The sequence below is a fragment of the Silurus meridionalis genome, chromosome 8 (assembly GCF_014805685.1).
Source record: "Silurus meridionalis isolate SWU-2019-XX chromosome 8, ASM1480568v1, whole genome shotgun sequence".
NCBI classification, from domain to species: Eukaryota; Metazoa; Chordata; class Actinopteri; order Siluriformes; family Siluridae; genus Silurus; species Silurus meridionalis.
The window spans coordinates 17,472,031-17,494,190 of NC_060891.1; the positions used below are offsets into that span (position 1 = coordinate 17,472,031).

At 39.6% G+C, this 22,160-nt stretch overlaps 1 protein-coding gene across 1 annotated transcript in view; it reads right to left on the reverse strand.

Annotated features, from left to right (window-relative positions):
- Positions 1-629: 629 nt before the first annotated feature.
- runx2a (RUNX family transcription factor 2a) overlaps positions 630-22,160 on the reverse strand; it is a 39,686-nt gene continuing 18,155 nt past the window's right edge. Inside the window, exons 3-8 of the mRNA XM_046855440.1 lie at positions 21,884-22,152; positions 20,670-20,826; positions 17,231-17,335; positions 8,125-8,301; positions 7,445-7,606; positions 630-4,082 (exon numbers count right to left, since the gene is read on the reverse strand). Coding sequence (XP_046711396.1) covers positions 3,595-4,082; positions 7,445-7,606; positions 8,125-8,301; positions 17,231-17,335; positions 20,670-20,826; positions 21,884-22,152 — 1,358 coding nt within the window. The 3' untranslated portion in view covers positions 630-3,594. The remainder of the gene's footprint in view (positions 4,083-7,444; positions 7,607-8,124; positions 8,302-17,230; positions 17,336-20,669; positions 20,827-21,883; positions 22,153-22,160) is intronic.

Genomic DNA, 22,160 nt, shown 5'->3' on the forward strand with positions numbered 1-22,160 from the left:
GCAGTAGTACCTGCTGCATACAAACTGGGTGGTGCCCAAGGCGATGTTATTATAACTGTCACTCAGTAAAAGGAAGTTAAAAGAGGTTTTTTGCACTTCCCTTGACCATTCCAGCGCTTGTTCGTTTTTCTTAGGAAGCACCTGCTGTACAATCACTTTTACTGAAGTAGAGTTTTAAAATTAGGATTATGTATATATATATATATATATATATATATATATATATATATATATATGAATAAAAACATTGGATGTCATATATTCAGTTCAATTCACTTTGATTTGAAAAGCACTTTTAACACTGAACATTGTCTTAAAAACAGCTTTACACAGATAAACAGATTATTAAGTTTGAAATTATATGTTACTGCCTATAATTTTAGTTCCTATAAGTTTATCCATAATGAGCAAGTGGCGCCTGTGGCAAGAAAACACTCCCTGAGATGGCATGAGGGAAAAAAAACCCTAAGAGAAACCAGACTAAAAAGGAAACCCATCCTCATATCATATTTTGATCATTTTTGAAGTGTGCTGTTATGGGCACTTAAATGTAAAAGATTACCTTTTCATCGTACTGTGAAAAATAACGCCCAAGCAAGCTCCTTTTTTTTGTAACAAAATCTTTCTTTTTATTCTCCAAGACCAATGATACAATCATTAGAAATGTTTAACAATCTCACTATTTTTTTTTACAGGACCTGTAAGTCCTACAGAAACTGCTGAAAATTGTACAAATAAATGAGTTCATCCAATGAAAAGATGCAAGACAGAAAACCAGGTTGACTGACCAACTAGACATAAAAAAATTCTGTACAGTATGTGCATGGAAAGCAATGATAAAAGTAAACAAAATGTTTTGCAGCAGTTTACAAATGAAACGTCTACAAAGGTTATTCAAAACATATTTATGTATAAAAGGGTTGATTTCCAGAATATTACATGCAAAACACTGTATCTGAGAGACATGTTCTAACGTACGGTGCCGAATTATGCATTTGCTGCCGTTGATGGGCCAAGCTGATTCTACTTGCTTGTGAATTTTTCCGGTTCTCAGCTTGCAGGCCTTAGCATTTGCTAGGCCACTTAATCAGAGGGGAAAATTCTTTTTTGGTTAGTTATGAAACCCAAGTGACCCCCGAAGACCTCAGAGCTGTGAACGCGGCCAATCAGTCAACTCCGAGTGTGCTGGATTTCACATGGAGATGAAAAATCCTGGAACTGACTCCATCAGCAGATTTGCTGACCACAGCTTCTGATTAACATTACTCGCTAGGCCATTCATAAAGCTCAGGGCTCCGACGCGAGCCACACGTTTGTCAGCTATTGGATGAAAACCCAAAATTGCTTGCGAGACTGTGCGATGTCAATATAATATTTGAACAGAACGAATCAACTATTTGGTATTATTTATCACTGGCATAAAGCAGTTCTACAAAATATATATTTTAATCACGGTAACAGTGCAGAGGTTCTTTAAGTCTTTTGCAGTATTGTAAACATGTTCGCTCTTCTCACAGCCAAAAGACAACAAGAAAATGAGAAAGAAACTGAGGAATCAGATTTAAAAAGGAGATGCCGGAAAAACTGTCTCATCACTTTGAGCCAGAGTGACATTTTTGTGCTCTCACCAACAGTCAGTCCAGTTTATACCCAAGTTAAAACCCTGATTAATATTGTAGCAGTACTGTAACACACACACAGACACAGATACAAAAAAAATCAAATATTGCATACTTAATCTCTGGGACTCTATGTTGACTGTACTGTGTGCGTTTAGATATTAGTTGTAAACTCAATCTGGCTCGAGCCCTGTACCTAAGTGATGACTTTCATGACCTGGCTGTTTAGCTGTTCCCTTTCTCCCATGGCATCAAGGCTTTATTTAAAACCAAAAAAAGAAGTGCTTTGATCCAGATGAAAAAAAAAAAAAAAAAAAAAAAAAACTTACATTGGTTTCCCAGGGTGCTGCCTGCAGCCTCTTAAGTTACAATATACAAATGAAGTATTGTGTGAATCCAAAAAAACAAACACTCATACATACATACATACACTCACACACACATATTCAAAGACCGTGATTAAATCTCATAAAATATTACACCATTACAAATATAAATTCGGTGAAATTTTTTTGCAGATCTCTGTCAGTAAGAAATCGTTCTTGACACATGGTTCACCAACGCAATAAATAAGTTCAGAATTACAATTAGAAACAATAAATGCAAACAGTATTAATTAAGTAATTCCGATGGGTAAAAGTGGGCGATTGTCTCTATGCTGGAATATCTGCTTACAAAATTTGCATCATGAAATATAACATGTTAAGTTCAGTTCAGACTTTTAGGAAATTACCTGGAACATCTGACATACTTTTTTTCTGCTTGTTATGAGTATTATTTCTGGGATGTATGCATGCACATAAGTAAAATGCAAATGTAAAAATATTTTTATACATACATTTTTTTTTTTGCATAGAGTTCACCTGACCTCACACATGCACAGTTAACAGTCTGTTTAAGGATTAAAGGCCGATTCCTTGTATTGATTGTGTACATTGTACATCTATTCAGAGCTCACGATTGCGACACGTATTGTGATTCTAAGGGTGCTGTAAACGGAAAGAAATAGAGGCAGCCTGGAAAGAGTGAGACAATGCTATTGGTCTTGCTCGTAGTCACTCGTTATTATTAAATAAAAGAAAAATTAATAAAAAAAAATAAATTAACTTGATAAAACATCGAATAAACAAAAGTCAGAATAAGAACTGAGAGCGGAATATGTCACATATGTGTAAATAAATGCATCACTCAGATCAAGACTTGGGTCTTGTTACCTTTGCAAGTGCCCCTCATTGTTTAAGCGTACTGCCCCTCCCTATGGACACAGTATTCTAAGGAGGGAAGCAACAACCCAAGAACATAAAAGAAAAAAGAAAAAAATATTTTATCTGAGTCTGACATCTTTCCTTCATTGTTTACATATTGGATATGTGTTTGCATTACCATTTAAATTACTAAGGAGTAAATATAAAATTAAGTTATTAATCATTCCCTACATATTATTCAAGCGTCAAAATTTTTGTCCCTCTAACCACTTTGCATAATTTACGGTTTATATGGCTTATATTGCTTCTTAGTACCATATCTGCTACAATTTTACATAAATTAAGAAAATCTGAGGGCATATACATGATCAGGTACCGTCTAATATATATGACTTTTCACTCATAAATAAAAAACAAACATGTTCAGTGTCAAAAAGAAAATTCTAAAATACACTGAGTTAGTATGAAAACAGTCTCAGTCAATAGTCTGGGAAACGTGTACCTAATACAATGAGTTCTTCTACCAGTTCAGTTCAGCAACAGAGTGCTTGCCGGTTCTGCACCGGTACTGCAGTGGATCGTTAGATAGCTCGCAGTAATGCCTGGACTTGTAAACTAAAGTACTAAAGTTTCATTATTCTCTAACCTGCACAATTTGTAGCATTTGTGCTTAGAAACCAATTTCATAAGGACTATTACTACGAGACTTGCGTAGCTTGTGAGCATTGCTACGTTGACCTGTGTAACCCTCCATATATGGCTGATCTCTTTTAATATGGCCGCCACACGGACTCGTCCATCCTGCCGCTGGAGTTGAGAGCAGTGGGTGAGCTGCTGTGGCTGCCGTCGGCCTCGGTGCCTTCAGTCTGAGCAGGCAAGTTGGGGTTGATGCCTGTTGAGGCGCTGGTGCATGGTGGCAGCATCCGTGTTGGGGAGCGTTCCCCCCCTGGCACCATGGAGAACTGGTATGAGCCGGACGAAGCTCCATAGTACAGATATGGCGTGCTGCTGGTCTGGAATGGCCCACTCTGGTTCTGAGTGGAACCTGGATATGGAGGTGGCAGGTAGGTGTGGTAGTGGGTGGTGCTGGACATGCCTAGAGACATGCCTGATGTCACAGGGGTTGGTGTGTAGGTGAATGTGGCAGGGTAGTGCATCCTGGGACTAGAGAAGCGTGTCTCAGTGAGAGAGGACAGGCTGGGAAACTGGCGCTCGAACTGGCGTGGGTCGGCTGCAAAAGGACTCAGATCTGATGTACCTGAAAGAGAGAAAAATAGGCATTTAGGCTGCATTTCCCACATCAGCAGCGCAGGCTTTGCTTGCAGATTGTCCCATATGGAGCTTAACTGAAATAAAAATAAAAATCTTGGCATACTGTACAGCATTTTGACATAAAACTCACTTTAGAGTAAGCATTACTATAGAGCATTACTTTTTTACAAGAGAAAACACAGGGAAATTGTGTGTTTGTATTTTATTAGGGACATATTACAGGTGTTAAGGCTGGTAATGCAGGATTATAGTTTATAACTATAAAACACAATTTAGATTTTCTTTAACATGAACTCATGTTTGGTAGTAAATGTTAGATTTGTGATTGAGTGCGGTCGACATAATCAGGTAGACTGTGAGTACCATGATATTACTTAGCTATTCGACAGCTACCATTATTTTAACATATTGTACAATTTATTTTGAATGAAAATGTGTTCTATTTTTACATCAGCTTATACTTACTGATTTTTTTTACTGTAAATAAATGAAAAAAATATAGTCATATAGTGTCATGCTATAAAGATAATGTAATAATTGTTCTTAAGGGCGGTTAGCAGCTTTAGGTTGATTTTAGTTTCTCTGTACATTTACATTAGCTTGGTTATTTTCCCAAACATTTTTTTTAGCATTCAAGCTGAAAACAGGAACGTGTTGCACCACTGTTTAGACATGCACTGGCTTAACAGGAATTCTGGTCCTATAGTGATGACAGTGAAGCATAAGATTATTTTAAGAAAGCAGCAAATGTAGATCTACAATAAAATTTTCTATGAAGTACAGCTACATTTCCTGTATCTATGATGAAAGCAATAGGTCTCACACAAAAGGGGGCGCTGTCACGCATTACTTTTTATCCACACGCTGTAAATGTTTATCACACTCTCCAAACGGTGGCTGTTTTATCGCTGAGTGATGCGATCTGAATTTCCTAACACCAAATGTCAAAGCAAACATGGTACATAAGCTACCTAATTGATAATAATCAGTCATTTTGAGTTTGTGAAGGGTGAAAAAACTTGTACACAGATAAGTGCTCGCTTTACCTTCCAGTTTTCAAACCACTTTCAAACCACACATTACCGCCCTCAAGCACATGCTGTTACTACAGTCACGCTGAAATAGCACAGTATTCAATCTCATTAACACCTATTTATTTCTCCATTTTTGTAGCGGGATCTCTCTCGTATCTTCTATTGTTAGTTGTTTTAGTAGTCTTGTGTTGTTTTTATTTATTCCTACATACACAAGCATATTTGTAACAAATATCAAAGCAGGATAGGAGCAGGATAAAGCAGGAACCCATATGGAAGCAGTTTGAGGGGAAAACAGTTTCCATGGGATGCATAATGAGCAGCCTTAGATGTGGCTGCACGTCTGCGATTAGCCAGAGAGAAGGGGCAGATCTGCTCTTTCAGACCCTCGTTTGGCTTTTCTAAAAATTATAAACCACTAATGGTCTGCGGCTACCACAGCACTGGGCCAAAAAAGAGTGCAAATGGAGAAAAAGACCTCCCTAATCCTCTTCATTCTCATCACCAAACTCCACTATTAACCACACTGGACCCCCCCCAAGCACCCGATCCTCCCAATCCCACCCTCCCACCCCAGGCACACTTTCACTCATCATCCACTAATCTCATCTTTCACATGTTTTCCTTATCAGATCCTCTACTGACCGCTACGTAACCCTAATGCTAGGCTGCAGTTCAGTGCAGTTCAGCTTCACACCATCCTTAGTGTCAGTGTGCTGATAGAAAGCTGCAGGCCTGCTATAGTGTACATGCATCTCTTCCGTGATGAATCGGCACACTTAAGAGAACATGTGTGGTGAATTATAGGCACATCGGGTGCTCACGTTATCAGCTTGCTGCCATTTCAGATTGAACAGGAAATGCTAGTTTGAGGACATTACTATAGACTGGAGAACCCAAAGAACAAAACATCCTATACATTATCATGTTCGGGATTTATTAAGAAATTAAATTATGGGGATAAACTATATTTGAACTAGGCAAGATGCCATTTTAAGTACCATACAATACCAGTTGTAACCTGAAACTATATCTGCTGATAAAATGCACAACAATGATAAATATTAAATTTTAAAATAGGGTTTCACAATTCATGGTTTTGATCAAACTGATATAAATGTTGTACCTACATTCAGTTTTTCAATTTCTAAGACCTTGTATGCTTATTAGCATTTACTGAACTAACACACATTCTTGGGTTAAATCGCTCTAAACTAAATAATCTTAGTAAAAATTTAGTCTGGAAAAACAACACAGGACTTTTCACTTGTCTAGCTGAATAGCTCAGAAATGTCAGATTCATCCATGTTTGTAGTCTTTATCTTATCAGTCCCTGGATCTAAAACACTGTGTAAAGAACTGGTGGTTAAGAACAATATAAAAAACAGGATGATGATGCAGTATGACAGCTGCTCCAAATGAGCTGATATGGGACGTCCCCTCCCGACACAGGGGCGTTCATGGCCAATCAAAGGAAGAATAGCGGCATTAGGACCAAGAGGTGCATGTGTCTCTTTGAGGAAAGAACAAAGGCTGACATTGCGGAGATGAAAAGGGGGGGAAATCTAAACTAATCAAACCCAACTAGGCAGCTGGCCTCGGTTCAAAACACAGGCAATGAACAGCCACGCAGAGCCATTTCAACTTTCACGTTTGCCCGGTGCTCAAAGAAACACAGTTAGGGTGGAGCGCCGCAGGGGAAAGAAGTTCAAAAACAACCTGGCAGTGAGTCAAACAGGTGTACTGAAGAAGGAACTTCGTGTTTGTTTCTAGCAGGGTGTATAACATACTCTCTTGTTCAATTAATAAAGGCACGGACATAACAGATCTTTCCCACTCAGTGCTGAGCCTTTTACAGCCATGGCATATTGAGGTGGATGAGTCATTAACTCTATTCTATTTTATTATTCCTTTTCAAGCATGTTCAAAAGAAATTCTTTACAAGTTCAAAGATGCAAATGGAATGGATGGGGCAAGGAGAGATTCTGTCATTCTTTGTATTTTTTAAATGTGACATTGCTAAGAAGATATCTGTCATTGGGTGAATTCTATACTTGCAGTAGATGCTTAAAAGGAAAAAGAGGAGGCTGAAAGAAATCTGCCTTTGATTTAACTTCAAACAGGGAGCAGATAACACGTATGACAAAACCTCTAATGGGATCAATTAAGTAATAAAACACTTACTCACAACAAACAAAGATAGACATACAAAGTAGAGCATCTTTTTTTTTCACATCTGGATGAAAGTAAAAAAAGATCAGACCGAATGTGTTATGTGGGCGGCAAAGAAGTTTGGCGCTGGTATGTTTTGTACCTGAGAGACGTCTTGGTACATCACTGATCGCAGGCAGGCCTGTGGCTCGGGTGGAAGAGAGCGGAGTGGTGGAGTGGATGGAAGGAGAAGTCATCTGGCTCAGATAGGGCGTGTATGGCTGCTCATAAGACCACGGCGGAGATGACTGTGACTGCCGTGGGTCTGAAATCGCAAAAATGAAGATTTTCACTGACTGTGTCCACTCATCTAATCAGAGTAGCATTTTTTTTTTTTTTTACAAAAAAAAAATGTGTGTGCCGATAATTCTGTGTTTGCAGGTGATTTGAAGCCTTCGCATGTAATAAAATTTTATTTTAGTGACAGGAACTGGATAAAACGTTGAAGCGATTTCAACAACGGATTATAAAACGAAATATTACAAAAAACAATGTGCTGGAAACCATTATTACTCACTCAGTGTGCTATAAGTATCTGCTCTGTTACAATGAATGGCAACAATATGCAGAGCAAGACAAGAATGTATTCCTGTTTGCTTTCCACATTCATTGGGTAAACCTACTGTCTACACAGTCTATACAGAAAGCCTAATAGCAAACATTTGCATTCAGCTCTTCATCAGGATTGGAGGAAGGCAGCTATGAAATTAATGTTCAAACATATTGAATTTAATTACAGTGATGTTTGTCTAAAAGGGTAGTTCGCTCTGGCTGCTCTTATACCTGAGATCTGCGTTTGTCCCTGTGGGCTGAAAGAGTTTGCGGCGGTGTTGAGAGATGGCCGGGGGCTCTGCGTGGGCACACCGACCCTCATGGTGCTGTGGCGCAAGCGTTCTAGTTCACTCAGGCGCTCTGAGAACAAGCCTGGCTTTGGAGGGTCTTCCAGCTTCTGCCTGTGTCCTAAAACAACAAGTAGATCTGAAATGTTACTTCACCAGAATAACAGCTGGAGGTTTTGGAAAACATGCCAGCATTTTAAACTTGCCAAATTTGCATCAGAATTTGCATCAATGGAAGAAATCAAGAAGGCTGTCAAATACTATATAGTGGCTACATATTGATTTTTGTAGATACGTTCTTGTGGCTCAGCATGAGGCAGTAGTTATCCACCAGAACACTCACAGTTAGATTGCTCAGTGACTGAATTTTTCCTCTTATCATAAATGTGAGTATATCTATGTGTCATGGGAGGAAAACGACCTTCAAAAAAACAGTCATCATCTCATAAAGAGAACCAGTCACGTCATAAGCACTCCCCCCTGGCCCAGATCATTCATACCTATTCTACTGAGTATACATGGAAGTATTGATGCAACATATGGGAGCCTATATCGCGTCTGTAAAAACGGCAGTTTTAATGGAGCCCATGCTTTCTGTCAATACAGGAGGAGAATATAGCTTAAAGAGAGACTTCTAAAGACTTTTTTCTCTCTTTAGTCAGAATGTGCCTGTCTGTCTAGCCCTGCTCGGCTCCGCTGAATGGCTCTAAAGTAAATATCAAACAGAAGAAAAGAGAAACTTCTGCCGAAGCTTGGCAGCGCTCCAGCTGGCTCAGAAAGCTTCAGCTACCTCCAACCCTGCAAAACCTGATTGTGTCCTGAAGTTAAGCTGAGCAAACAGCACTTTGTGAGAAGGAGTCCTCGTCCAGAGGTTAATGTCTGCCACACGTAAGGATCTCGGGCGCGAGTAATCCCTAGGAGTATTCGTCCGTGTGTGTAAGCACTGAGGAGAAACATAGGAAATATGTGCCCTCTCTGCTGCTGCCGTTGCTGGAAAGGGCAAGCAGTATAATTTCATTTAACCGGGCTGATTTGGTGAATGAATACACCTCTGTGTCTATATGGAACCAAGCTTGTCACAAATTACACGAGGGTTTACATGCAATGTGAAATATTATCTGCCAATATACTCACCATATTGAATTTTATTAGAGGCATAAAATCACTGAGGGTGTCATGCTTCTTGTTCCATAAATATCAAGGCTGGATGCATCAGACAATTCTGCCAGTGTGTTAGTGAATAGGACAGTTATTCCTCACTGCCATCAGCCAGCTCCTAATGTAACCGTATGGCAATGCCAAATCATGTACACCAGGCAATTCCTGCCTAAAAACTGCAATGTATAAATAATAAGAGTTTTCATATGCAAGCTAACTGTCAAACTATCCAAATGACCTCATTATTTTTAAAATCTGCATTTACACTGCTGTGACGTCTTGTACCACACTGTTCTCTAATGTATTGCTTTTATTGAAAGCCTTGAAGAACACTATTTAGTTTTACATTGCATTCACCGGCCACTTTTATGAGAACACCTGCATCGCTGCTCATTCATGCAATTACCCAAGTATCCAATCATTGGGGGGCAGCAAACATCAGAATGAGTGGGAATATGTGATCTCACTAACTTGGCTATGGCATAGTTTGTTGGAGCCAGGCTGGTCTGAGTATTTTAGAAACCTTCAACAGAAACATATTTTAGACGCAAAACTAACAGTCTCTTCAGTTTACAGAGAATGGTAAAAACAAACAAACAAACAAAAACATTTTGATGAACAGAGAGAAATGCTGGTCTGTTCTTGCACAAAGGCTACACTGTAGCAAGCAGATCAACATCTCCAGATGTCAAACATGATGGGCTAAAACAGCAGAAGAGCACATCTGCTGTTACCTGGGAACAGGACTTTGGCTACAGTGGGTACAGGCTTAAAATACAAAAAGGACACCATACCTGACCCCACCCATTCTGAATGCACAATCTTCTGCACTGCATTGTTGCCAAGCGATTGACTGATCGCATAATTGCATGAATGAGCAGGTGTACAGGAGTTCCTGTAAAATACTGGTCCTGGATTGTACACTTATATATTCCTAGAATGACATTAATATGTCACATAAAGTTTATATTATACAAATAATCCAGTAGGTAAATCTTTTGAATCAATATAAATATTTTAAATAGCTAAACAAAGTAAAATCCTGGCCATAAGTCCAGAAGCTGAAGAACAAAAAGCATTAATGTGAATGATTCAGCTTCAACAAAGGAAATTCCACAATGCTCACATCCGCTTAAAAAAATAAAAAGGTTTACGCTAGTGTCATAATTAAATCCAGCAGGTCAACGGTTAGAGTCATAATTGAGGACATCAGTTATAACAAACAACAGCTTGTATCCTAAACGATGACCTTGTGCAAGTCGTACGTGGCCTGACTTTACTAATTAGACTAGAAACAATTCTCTACCAGGAATAAAAAAAAGAAATACATTAAATTGGCTTATTCAAAGCACATGCTGACTCCAGACCCTTGGCACATGGATAAGTGTGAAGACTGGCTTTTAAGGAAAAAAGAAAATGGCATGGACAGTAAGTAATTTGAACGAATAAATACTAAGGGTGTATTTCGGGAAAGTTGCCTCCTTGCATGTGAAATTCGCCATCTGATAGCGTTCGGACCTGCAAAAACACCCTTAACTCGTTAAACACCAGCACACTCATCAACATCAAATATCAGCTCAAGCCGTCAGGGTACATCAATCATCCAGTGGCGACACAGGGAATAAAACGGATGGAAGAAGAAAGGGAAACATACATCCGTCTAGATTTCATTTCTTTAATTGCTGTGCTATGGGGAGGCTTGACTCCTCTGAAGAGCAAAACAATGGATTATTTCATATGGCAGCTCCGTGTGAGGAGCCTGTGAAATTAGCAAGTGGGGGGAAAAAAACAGCAGCGAAAAACGGGACAAGGCCAAACGCCTGTCTGCTCGCAGGATCAGAGAGGAGGGCAGTGGGTGGGAGGGAGTGAGAGAGAGCAAGAGCGAGAGCGAGCGAGAAGAGAAAAGAGAGAACAAGGCAGCCAAGCAGTGCTGGAGTTTTGCCAGTCGCTTGTGTGGTCTGTGTGTTCCAGGATTCAGGAAACGAAGCGCGCCAAAAAAGGGCACAAATACTACCAGAGTTTTATAAATCATCAGGCTGGCCTCAGCAAGTAGACACTGTGCAACTTCACAACAAAAACAGTTTGTTAAAAAACAAATAAAAACTATTTTTTTTTTATTGCCCAATTGACTCAGTGGCTGAGACATAAAAAATTTGATGGATTAAGGCTTACCTTGCATATTTTATAGAGAACTATACTGCTAGAAAATTGGCTAAGAGCTCTAAATGAAGATGGATGTACCCAGAGAGTTGGATGCTGTTGGAGAAACTGCTTGCCATAGTCCCTGAAACCTCTTTAAACATGTCTGTGCAGGGAAATGGTTATGGTAATGTGAACGCACCGTTCCTTTCTCACATTGTACCGGCGACTTTCACCGTTGTTGGGGGGGGTTGGAGTGGTTTAATACACTGGAGCTGTGTGCAGGGGGGGAAAAAACACGAGCAGATTTTACCCAACTGTATAGCTCCATCCAAGCTGTCAGCTTGCTGTCGCTCATACGAGGTCCAAAGTTTTTCACGTTGGCCAACAGCAACAAGTAACATCTCAAATTCACTGCACAATTGGAAATGTTCTTAGAGAAAGTAAATCAGGATTATTTCTCATGCAAGTCAAGCCGGAATCGGTTTGTTTTCAATGGACCTTGCAGCCTTTTGTCTGAGAGGCCTACTGTGAGTGTTTTGTTGTGGGGGCCTACCTGTCGAGACATGCGCTGAACGTTCAAAGCCTCAAGGAACTTCACAAATTTACCACTAATGCTTATTTCTGGCTCTGGTAATTAGAGTGGCTCCACACACAAACCACAACGTAAACAGTTCAACATTAGTAGCAATATTATTGTCAGCGCTAGTGCTAACATCGCTCTGTATTGTTAGCAAGCATGGGAACAATACAACACAAATTGAAATAACTTTAAAAGTATGGTATGTTAATAGACAATAGTTTAAAGAGTTTTAGCATAATGAAGCATAATGATCAAGAAAAGCAAAGCGTGACAAAAAAAAAAAAAAAGAAGGAGAAATTACGAGGGGAAATATCCAAGGGAACAGCAACAACGTCATTTACCATCTCTCTGAAACTGACAAACATGGAGGTAAAGCTTTGAAGTCTTTCTGGCCACCGCTTTATTGGATTCCTCAATGAGACAATAGCTCTTTTCCAGTCGTCTGCATGGCAGTCAAAACACACAGGCTCATGGAGAAGCTCAGAAAATACAGGACCTTTTCATAAAACAGACAGTGTGTTTTCCATCTTGCTAACGTAATACGCCGCTAACACACACGCCAGACCGGCTTTCCGCTCTAAATGATTCCGTTTGACTCAACAAATGTTACATGAATTCATCATTCGAACCTGGAGAGAATGAACACTCTGGCTGAGCTGTAATATCTCAGTGATACAGCCATCAGGAACAATAACATCTAACCAAAATGAGTTTATTATACACTGCTTGCAATAACCCCAGTCTGATGAGCATAAGAAGTCGATAATCTCAAATCAGAAGTTTTAATTTCTTAAACACACAAAAAGGTTTTATGTGATAAACAACTGTATTCTGCATACTGTAATTGCATCATACAACCTTATTAAGATTCCACAACATTCTGCAAATTCATACTTCCCTAAAGACATCCATCTGTACCTTAACCAAACACAGGGCATGATTATTGCTGCTCTCATGGACATTCTTTTCAGGAACCAAATGAGCAACGGCAAAATTCCAAAAAAAAAAAAAAAAAAATCGAACTCCATATGCTTGACACTAATAGTACCTTCTGTGGTATCATACTGTAAATGTCCCTACTTCCAAGAGCAAATCTTTCCCCCTACACAAACATATTTCATTTCATACATAACACTGACTTGTATTGATTTTGGACTTGAGCACTGTCACGTCTTTATCCTCACCCCCCGTTAAAACAGATTATCTGATGTATTACCGACGAATCAGAGACAAATATGCGTCTAGTGCGTAAGAATGCTTGTGCTCTGGTGGTCTGCAGGCCCTGGTGGCAGGGAGTAACACAGAGCCCTCTATTAAAGATCTGACCAGCCCCTCCCAATCCATTAGCTGAAATTACTCTTAATAACCAGCACTACACCAGTCCTGCTACATAATTACTGCACTGTTGAGTTCACACTCAGATGAGGCCTTGTGCTTAATAACCAAAATTGTTATTTTTTTTGTAACTCGGCATAAGGAAATAGCTTTTGAGAAGGATTGAGATAAAAGACAGTAGGTCAAATGCTATGAGTCATTACTAGACAAGCCTAATTCAATTCTATTTACTTTCGAATACGAATGACTAAAATGTTTTTTTTTGCGATTCACTGGTTTTTGTTAAATTTGAGACCTATGACAGGTTCAACTCAATTTAATCCAGCGATGAACAATGTGATCGTATAATTACTGTTATATACTGATTGTATAATTGCCAATATGTGTTTTGATAACAATTATAACCTTTTATAAGCAATTGATTACAAACTGTTAAAATAGTACAGTCTCTCCAGACAACTTCCCCTTATATTTCTCAAGAATATTTTGGTGTCATCAATGTTAGACTCTGTATCCATGGTTACCTTTTGGTTAGCTGCTGAGTTCTTGGGCTGATTCCTGCGCTGTATAGGCCTGTTTTTTTTTTTTTAGTTAATTTTGTTTACAATTTTACACGAATGACATTTTAACCATTTAAATTGAACTGCTAATTATAGCAGCCAATTCAGTGGAACTGTATTTTTCTCTAAAGATAGATGCAACTTTATAAGCCGATGCTGGACTTCGATATTTAACTGTTTGTTTCTTTATTAAAATAAATTCAATCTTCTGTCCTTATATAATTGAAAGACTCACTCAGCACGGCAGTAACTAACTAAGTTCTACGAAGAAAATCTGCACTGCAAATCAACACAGGTCATATCAGGCTCTTTTAGGTGATTTTACATAAGTGCAATGTGAATTCCCTGAGTATGTCTAGGAATGTTTACAGTTTTTCGCCCCCGCTAGCTTTGTGTGTGATATACATAGAAGAATTCGTAAACATGCAGACAGAGGCAGCTTCACACCCACCGGAGGTTGCTCAACTCAAGATGCCTCTGCATGTGTCATTTCCTGCCTGGCCACCTGCCTGATGCTTAGCAAAATCTCACGGTTGAGAAAGAACAAGAAAGAGAAAGAAAGAAAGAAAATAAGAGAGTGAGCGAGGCAGAGGGTAAACTTTAGAAGTTTTTTTAAAAAGAAACACAAAGATTTAAAGCTTTAAACATGTTAAAGACAGGTGGGTTAGAGAAGCTGTTTTTATTTGTTTAAATGCAGAGGCATTGTGACTGTGGGATAAAAAAACAGAACAATGATCAGCACCTAATCAAATGCTAAACTGTTTGCTCTTATTCACTACATCATAATCCAGCTTTATTTACAGTATGCCAGTGTACAGAGGGACAATACAGTAATTAGGGCATTGGCTAAATCTGACACACTTTTAATATCAAAGCTGTACTATCCAAAAGTAATCTTCCAAACTTATAACTGAATTGACTGAACTCACCTTTCAGTAACACTGTTATCCTGGACAAGGTCATGGTGGACCCTCGAGAACAAAGGACTTGAGGAATAGGAAAACACCCATAATGGTGTATAGGGCCTAACTGCTCACACATACACACTTATCCACTCTTATCATTTTGTCATAACCAGAATGTCTATGAGTGGGTTTTAGGAGTTGGAAGGAAACCTGAGAACTTTGAGGAAACCCATGTGAACACATGCACAGACAGGAATGACCCAGGGAGCATGGGACTGTGGGGTGGCAATGCTACCCTCTGCCAAAAACACTAAACTATTAACTAAAAAAACATTTAAATACAACTATTTGATCTGGGTGTGCACATTTAATCCCTTAATCGATCACTGCAACCACTGTCAAACTAAATACAGTCTCACACACACACACACACACACACACACACACACACACACACACACACACACACACACTCACACACAAATGCACACTTTACTAAACCCTTTTTGTTTACATCAACAGAGGCCATGTCTGGCAGACGTCGACTTCTGTTTGCCTTGAGAACAAAACTGCAACAAAATAAAGATGAATCAGCGGTGTGTGAGATTAAAGGCTGTAAAATCATGGGGCATTTTTAATCCAGTGAGGAATTAAGGTTCTACACAGTTATGAAGCTGCTTCAAATGTCTGCAGCCAGATGTGTTCATTGAGAGGAACATGAGAAGAAGAAGAAGAAGAAGAAGAAGAAGAAGAAGAAGAAGAAAATAAAAATAAAAATGCACACTGTTTGTGAAGTGGTAGTACTGAATTTGCAGCCAAAAATATAGTTAATCTGTCAGGAATATATCTATGTGTGTAAGAATAAAATTGTGGTAGGAACAGCTGTGTGCCAGGCTGCTTGGCTAACATATTGCTATTTCTCCTTTTTAAAATACAAACACACTATTATAGGCGTACGGCACATAGTGTACTGCCGAACGGGTGATTCGCAGAAGTACTGAATGCTTGTGACAGCAGACGAGCAGATGGTTAGGGAAGAGGACGGTATTAAAATAAACTTAAAGAGAAGTGTTGCGCTTATAAATGAATGCAAATGGATTATCTGCAGTGAGAAAAAAAAAGAAAAAAGGAAGTGCACAGTCTAACACAATCGCTTACCAAAAAGCCTGTGATGTCAGACAGTTGCTAAGGACCTCCTCGATTTGTAAAGGGGAATATTAGTCAAATTATTGTAACGGCCATGTCGCATCATAAAAAAATACGAAAATAAAAAAGGAGCTTTCTAAAATAAATGATGCAAAAATGATGACAGGAGATGTTTACAGGCTGTCGATCTGGATTAACAGGCACTGCAATCCAAGCCTGATTATATGATCAGCCTTGCCACAAAAAGGTTGTGTTTTGTAGACTTTTGACCATAATGTCAATCTGCAACAGACTCTAACCTAAACACTCAGTCAGCCATGCGAGGCTCTCGTTCTGTTTCTGAGCCACATGAAAGTCATTCATGACAGCTTGTGTGTATTTACAGCTTCAGGGGCCTCGTGTGAAAATTGAAATTCAGCAGCGTTCGGGTTTTTTTTTTCCTCTCCAGGTAAAAAGAACACTTGTGTTCTGTGCTAAAGCATGAAGTGCATAAAGCCTCTTTGCTTTGTGCAAGTCAAGACATATACTCTGATGAAAGATCCATTTTCAGTGCTGGACAGTAACTGAAGCGTTTTTGCCAGACAGTGTTCCTCGTACTAGACAGCATTTATACAGGATTCAAACTGTGTGAAGTGACCCGTGCTATGCTGAAAAACAAGAAATTTTTTTTTTCCTTTTCCCAGCAACCTTGAATTAGCAGCCAAATCTTATTTTCATATAGCCTCCAGACAACTCTTGTGTCTAAGGCGTGCGTGCGTGCGCGCGTGTGTGTGCACGCATGCTAAAGAGTGGGCTTCAGGTTAAAGGTCAAGCGGCTGGCATTACGCATTGAAGGACGCAGACAAGAGGCAGATACAGTAAACATTTGCGTAAGGCGAACGGCTCCACAGCACGTGTTTGTGTTTGCCTCTCACTTAGCATGCCTGTTGCTGCTCAAAGGCCGCCTTTGTGCTTTCAGGCATGTTGGATCCATTTTTTAAAACAGTGCCCTAACACGATCCATGCATCCATTCATCCATCATCTTTCTCCAGCCAGCCCACAGACTCTGGCCCTACTTCCCACCTCTGGGCTGAGAAAAGGGGCAAAATGCCAGCTGGGGCGACACGTGGTCCAACCGCGCCATTCATCTCTCCCGAGTGGTTTTACATGCATGCATGCACCTCTTTGTGCGCTTTTTTTTTTAATCGTTATCACATGACGGTTGATATTTGGGGGCTACTTACTCCTTGGTTCTCGTGGTCCGTCCACTGTGACCTTTATGGCTCGGTGGTAAGTGGCCACTTGAGGAGGGTTGGTGAATACTGTGATTGTCAGAGTGAAGCTCTTCCCTGCAAGACACAAAAAGGTTCATAGCCCGTTAGTACCCAGCACAATGTGCCACATTCACTACACACTGTGCATTTGCATTTTCTTTGCTGCTGGTGATGACGGTGATTGTGGGATTTTAACTGCCATGGGAGTACATAACGTTTGAAACACTGAGGAAACAATAGATAGCAATGTCAAAAGGGAAAAAAACTGAGCAAAATACCCATTTCGAGTCAGCTGTGTCAGCTTTTATTGAAGATAGCACTTTGAATAAACAGTGCCTGTCATTTCATATGCATTTAGCACTAACGTGGCTTTATTTCTATTGCAATTCTTTTTTATTTATAACCTACTCCCCAACATGGAGTCATTCTCCATCATGCTCAGACTGATGCTATAAAATAAATGCACTAAAGGCATTTAATGTAAAGGCAAATACAAAGACAGCTCCATGGTGCCTTCTTTTATCCTCACATGACCTTTCATTTAATGAAGACTGTTTAAACACTTAAACATCCAATAAACCTTTACTTTCCTGAATCCTAGATGCAATTACAAATTATATCGCTTTTAATGTCTGTAGAGAAAATTTGTCTCTATACTTCTGAGTTGCTGTTAGCTATGTGGATGTTGTCACGCAGCAGAAATAATAAATGTCACTCTGTGAGCACAACACAGGAAGCGCAAAGTGGCTTCAACAAACTCAGCAGCAAGAGTAATGTGCAAAGTATGCTGTGAAGTCAGGCATGACACATTTCTCTGAGCTGCAATCTGCTGCTGAGACAGGAAGAGGTGGGCGGAAAATGACTCAGTGAAGCGGCCAGCTCCACTCAACTTTGCATGTGTATCAGGATGCGTGGCTGGCTTAAAACTTTGTTGACTGGGCTTGCATGGTTTTTTTTTTTTTTTTTTCTTTTCAAGTTCTCTTAATCCTTAAATCTGTTGTATGAAACCAAGAAAACAATAATAATATATAACGTGGACCGATCTATCTATCTATCTATCTATCTATCTATCTATCTATCTATCTATCTATCTATCTATCTATCTATCTATCCATCCATCCATCCATCCATCCATCCATCCATCCATCCATCCATCCCTCCTCCTCCCTCCCTCCCTCCCTCTCTCTCTCTCTCTCTCTCTCTCTCTCTCTCTCTCTATATATATATATATATATATATATATATATATATATATTCAAGAGAGAGAAAGAGAGGAATCTATCTATCTATCTATCTATCTATCTATCTATCTATCTATCTATCTATCTATCTATCTATCTATCTATCTATCTATCTATGCCAAACAATTTCGATCTCTCTCTCTCTCTCTCTCTCTCTCTCTCTCTCTCTCTCATATATATATATATATATATATATATATATATATATATATATATATATATATATATATATATGGAACCTATAATCATAAAAAGACCACTCTGGAGGCACTTCCCATGCTTGTATATAAGCTCTGACCTTGACTACTTCACTGGGGCTATTACTGTAAATTGTGTCTCTTGCTGAGTGTGCCGCCGCTATATTCGTTCTCATTCTTTCTCTCTCAGGAATCTGTCCTTAAGCCCCCAAAATGCAAGTTTGTGTCCAACAATCAAACCCAACCCAGCCCTTCCCAGTAACCAGATCCCGAAGCCACACCGCAGCCTAACACTGTGCCCAGCCACCAGACCAATGCCCGCCTCTCCCCTGCATCCAACAACTACACACCACCAACTAAAAATACCCCCAATACCACCTTCTCCTGTTGCTCAGGTTTCTGAGTTCACAATAGTTTCCTAAACGCAGACTTTAATTTCTCTGACAGTATCAACATAAAAAAATAAAAAAATAAATAAAACAGCAAAACCTTGTCACGCCTGTTCGCTGATTATGAGTCCTGATTGATTTACTATCAGTCTGCTGGATACTTCAATTGGCTCAGTGTATAAGACAGCATTTGAAAGGGTTTGAAAGGCTATCACTTTTTTGTTTTCAGCCGTGTTGATTTTGGTGGTTCATATCTAATTCTCATCTGTTGCATGCAGGATTGTTTCCCTTATTTAATTTCCTTATGCTCTGCTACCTTCCCCTGTGACTTCCGCCTGCAGATCTCGTATCAGAGATAGGAGAAACCCAAGCTTGGTAAGGTGTAGGTTTCCGTGCGGGCCAAAGCCCTCTTCTCTGTGACAGCTGCAAGGAGATAACACACTCTCTCTGTTTCACATATACACACATGCTAAGGAGTGTGTCTAGGGATATGTGTCTCATTTAAGAAAAAATAAATAAAACGCCTAGGCCAGTGGCTGAAGGAAGTCAGATGTCTGTCAATGCATCAAACACTGTTCATTTTTTAAATTGACTGACAGGTCTGCCCTGCTTCAAGAGAGAGAATATTTTCGGCTGTTATACTTCCACTATCTTATAACCTTACAGTTTGGACTTAATAGGACCTTTAATTGAATGTTTATAAACACATTTCAGTCTGTAAGGCTTTGAAATGAGGCCTTTTCAAGGCTCCTTAAATGAACACCTGAGAGCTTAACTCTAAGGGACTGAAAAGATTAAGAAGGCAAGTCTAGACGACACTCAGGGAGGCTCGCCTGCCTCCAGCATCAGACTGCTTGCTCTTCTGATCCATCTGCCTGTACTGTCTTCTTCAAAGGCCTGCTTTCTGAACAAGGGTCTTTCCAAAGGATCACAAGGCCCAGCTTTCTTTTTTTTTTTTTTTTTAGCCATAATGACGCCCATATCAAAAGCAGTATTTATCTACACATATCCCAGTGCACTTTAGGCTTGCACTGATATATATAACAACTGTCTGCATGTAAATCACATTACCACGATGCAAAGTGAATAAATAAAATATTTGTAAAATATTATTATAAATAATTACCAAACAAATCACAATCTTGAACTTCAAAGGCAGAGATGTTTAAACATGCCCAATGCTAGTTTTTGTCTTTTAAGCAAGGAAGTTCTCAAGTTACATTCTGTGACATATAACATAGCCATCGTTAAGTAGCATGTTTACATTTGCTTTCAAATGATACGACTTCAGAAGACTCTGGTAATCAATCGTGGACGTGGGTATTTTTGCGTGGTACATATTCATGAACTCCACTCATGAACTGTTTGCTAACCCGTGCTGGGCATTCACGTTAAACGTGTGGTTTAGTATCTCAATGGATAATCTACCACATGCAGAGGTTTCACTACTACGCTTGGGTTCTTGTCTTGTAAACAGGAGCTACATGTGGTTTTGCTGCATCATGTGATTCGCGCAAGGAAAAAATACATGCTATTTCAGAGGGTTATGAGAGATCACTGAAAATCCAAGAAAGACACTGACCTCGCCCACTCCTCCCGACGAACCTCAGGTCATTAAAGCGTGCCACTTGATTCTTCATGACGGCGGAGGCGTTCCGCAGCTCTGCCGAGTAGTTCTCATCGTTACCTGCCATAACTGTTACCACTGTTCCATCAGGAACGTCCCCCAGTGCGACCACCTAGGCCATGACAGAGAACAAACTCCATGTCATTCCATTCCTTCGTTTTTTATTAACAATGTTTTGCATATGTAATTGTCATAAGGTGATCTATGAGCACACGCACTTAATAATATTCAGCAAAGTAATATACTGACTAAAAAAACAATAATGAACATATAGTTTGAAAGAAAGAAATATGATATGATCATCATAAAATGAATGAATGATCAGCCATAAAAATGCAAGAAATAGGAGAAACAACTTGTCAAGCAAAATATTTAAATTACTACTTTTATATTTAAATACTCATGTGGCCTAAAGATAACAAATAATACATAATGATGTCAATAATGAATAAAAGATTTCATACAAAAATACAGAAAAAAAGCCAAAATTGGGTCCAGATTAGGGGTTTAGAAATCCACACAAGCTTATTTGATTTCTTTTTTTTCCCGAAAAAAAAAATAAAATATTAATAATAATAAAAATCACAAATCACACAAAAACAATGGGTTGGGAAAAACTATGTACCCCATAAAACTCTAACAGCCCTGGCTCACACATAGAGAAAGCCCTACCAAATACACTCAGAATTAAGTACTGAATATCCAGGACAGATTGAGACAAATCAGACCCATATGCTTTTTTTTTCTTCTAACAATTCTATTTTTCATTTCGTTTTCACAGCTCCGGTTGCAGAAGGCATAAAGACTACTACAGCATTGGGTTTAAAATAACATCAACATGGATGTAGAGACGAGCTGAAGGGGATCAGGGGATAGGTTTACCCCTGATCTATTTTTACTGAGGTTTATTAAATGCTAGAATGACTCTGCTTGATGATTAGTTTAAGCAAAAACAGTAGCGCGATTGTTGCTGCACTTTCCATCATCTCTATTCTAGTATGAGTGAAAAAAAAAATCATGTTTTCTACACATTTGTGTTTGTCTATGCTCTGAACTTTACACATAATAAAAATAAACATGCACTAAGTAAGCATTAAAACAGATGGACTGTGGTTAGTGAGAGTCTCAGCTGGTTATTCCGACATGCAGTAGCAGGCTCTTGGACTCACCTTGAAGGCGACCGGTAGGGTTTTGTTGCATCTCCAGTGAGACGGCAGCACGGAGCAGAGGAAGTTCGGGCTGTCGGTGCGCACGAGCTCGGCAGGATGGTCGGCGATGATCTCTACCATGGTGCGGTTGTCGTGCGCGCGCAGTCTCGGCACCGCCGCCGTGTTCGCCTCGTGCTGCGTCGCTCCCGCCGCGCTCGCATCCGCCGCTTTCCCGGGCAGAGCCTGCACTCCGTTGGACGGCGGGCTGAACCTCCGGCTGCTGCTCGGATCTATCGGA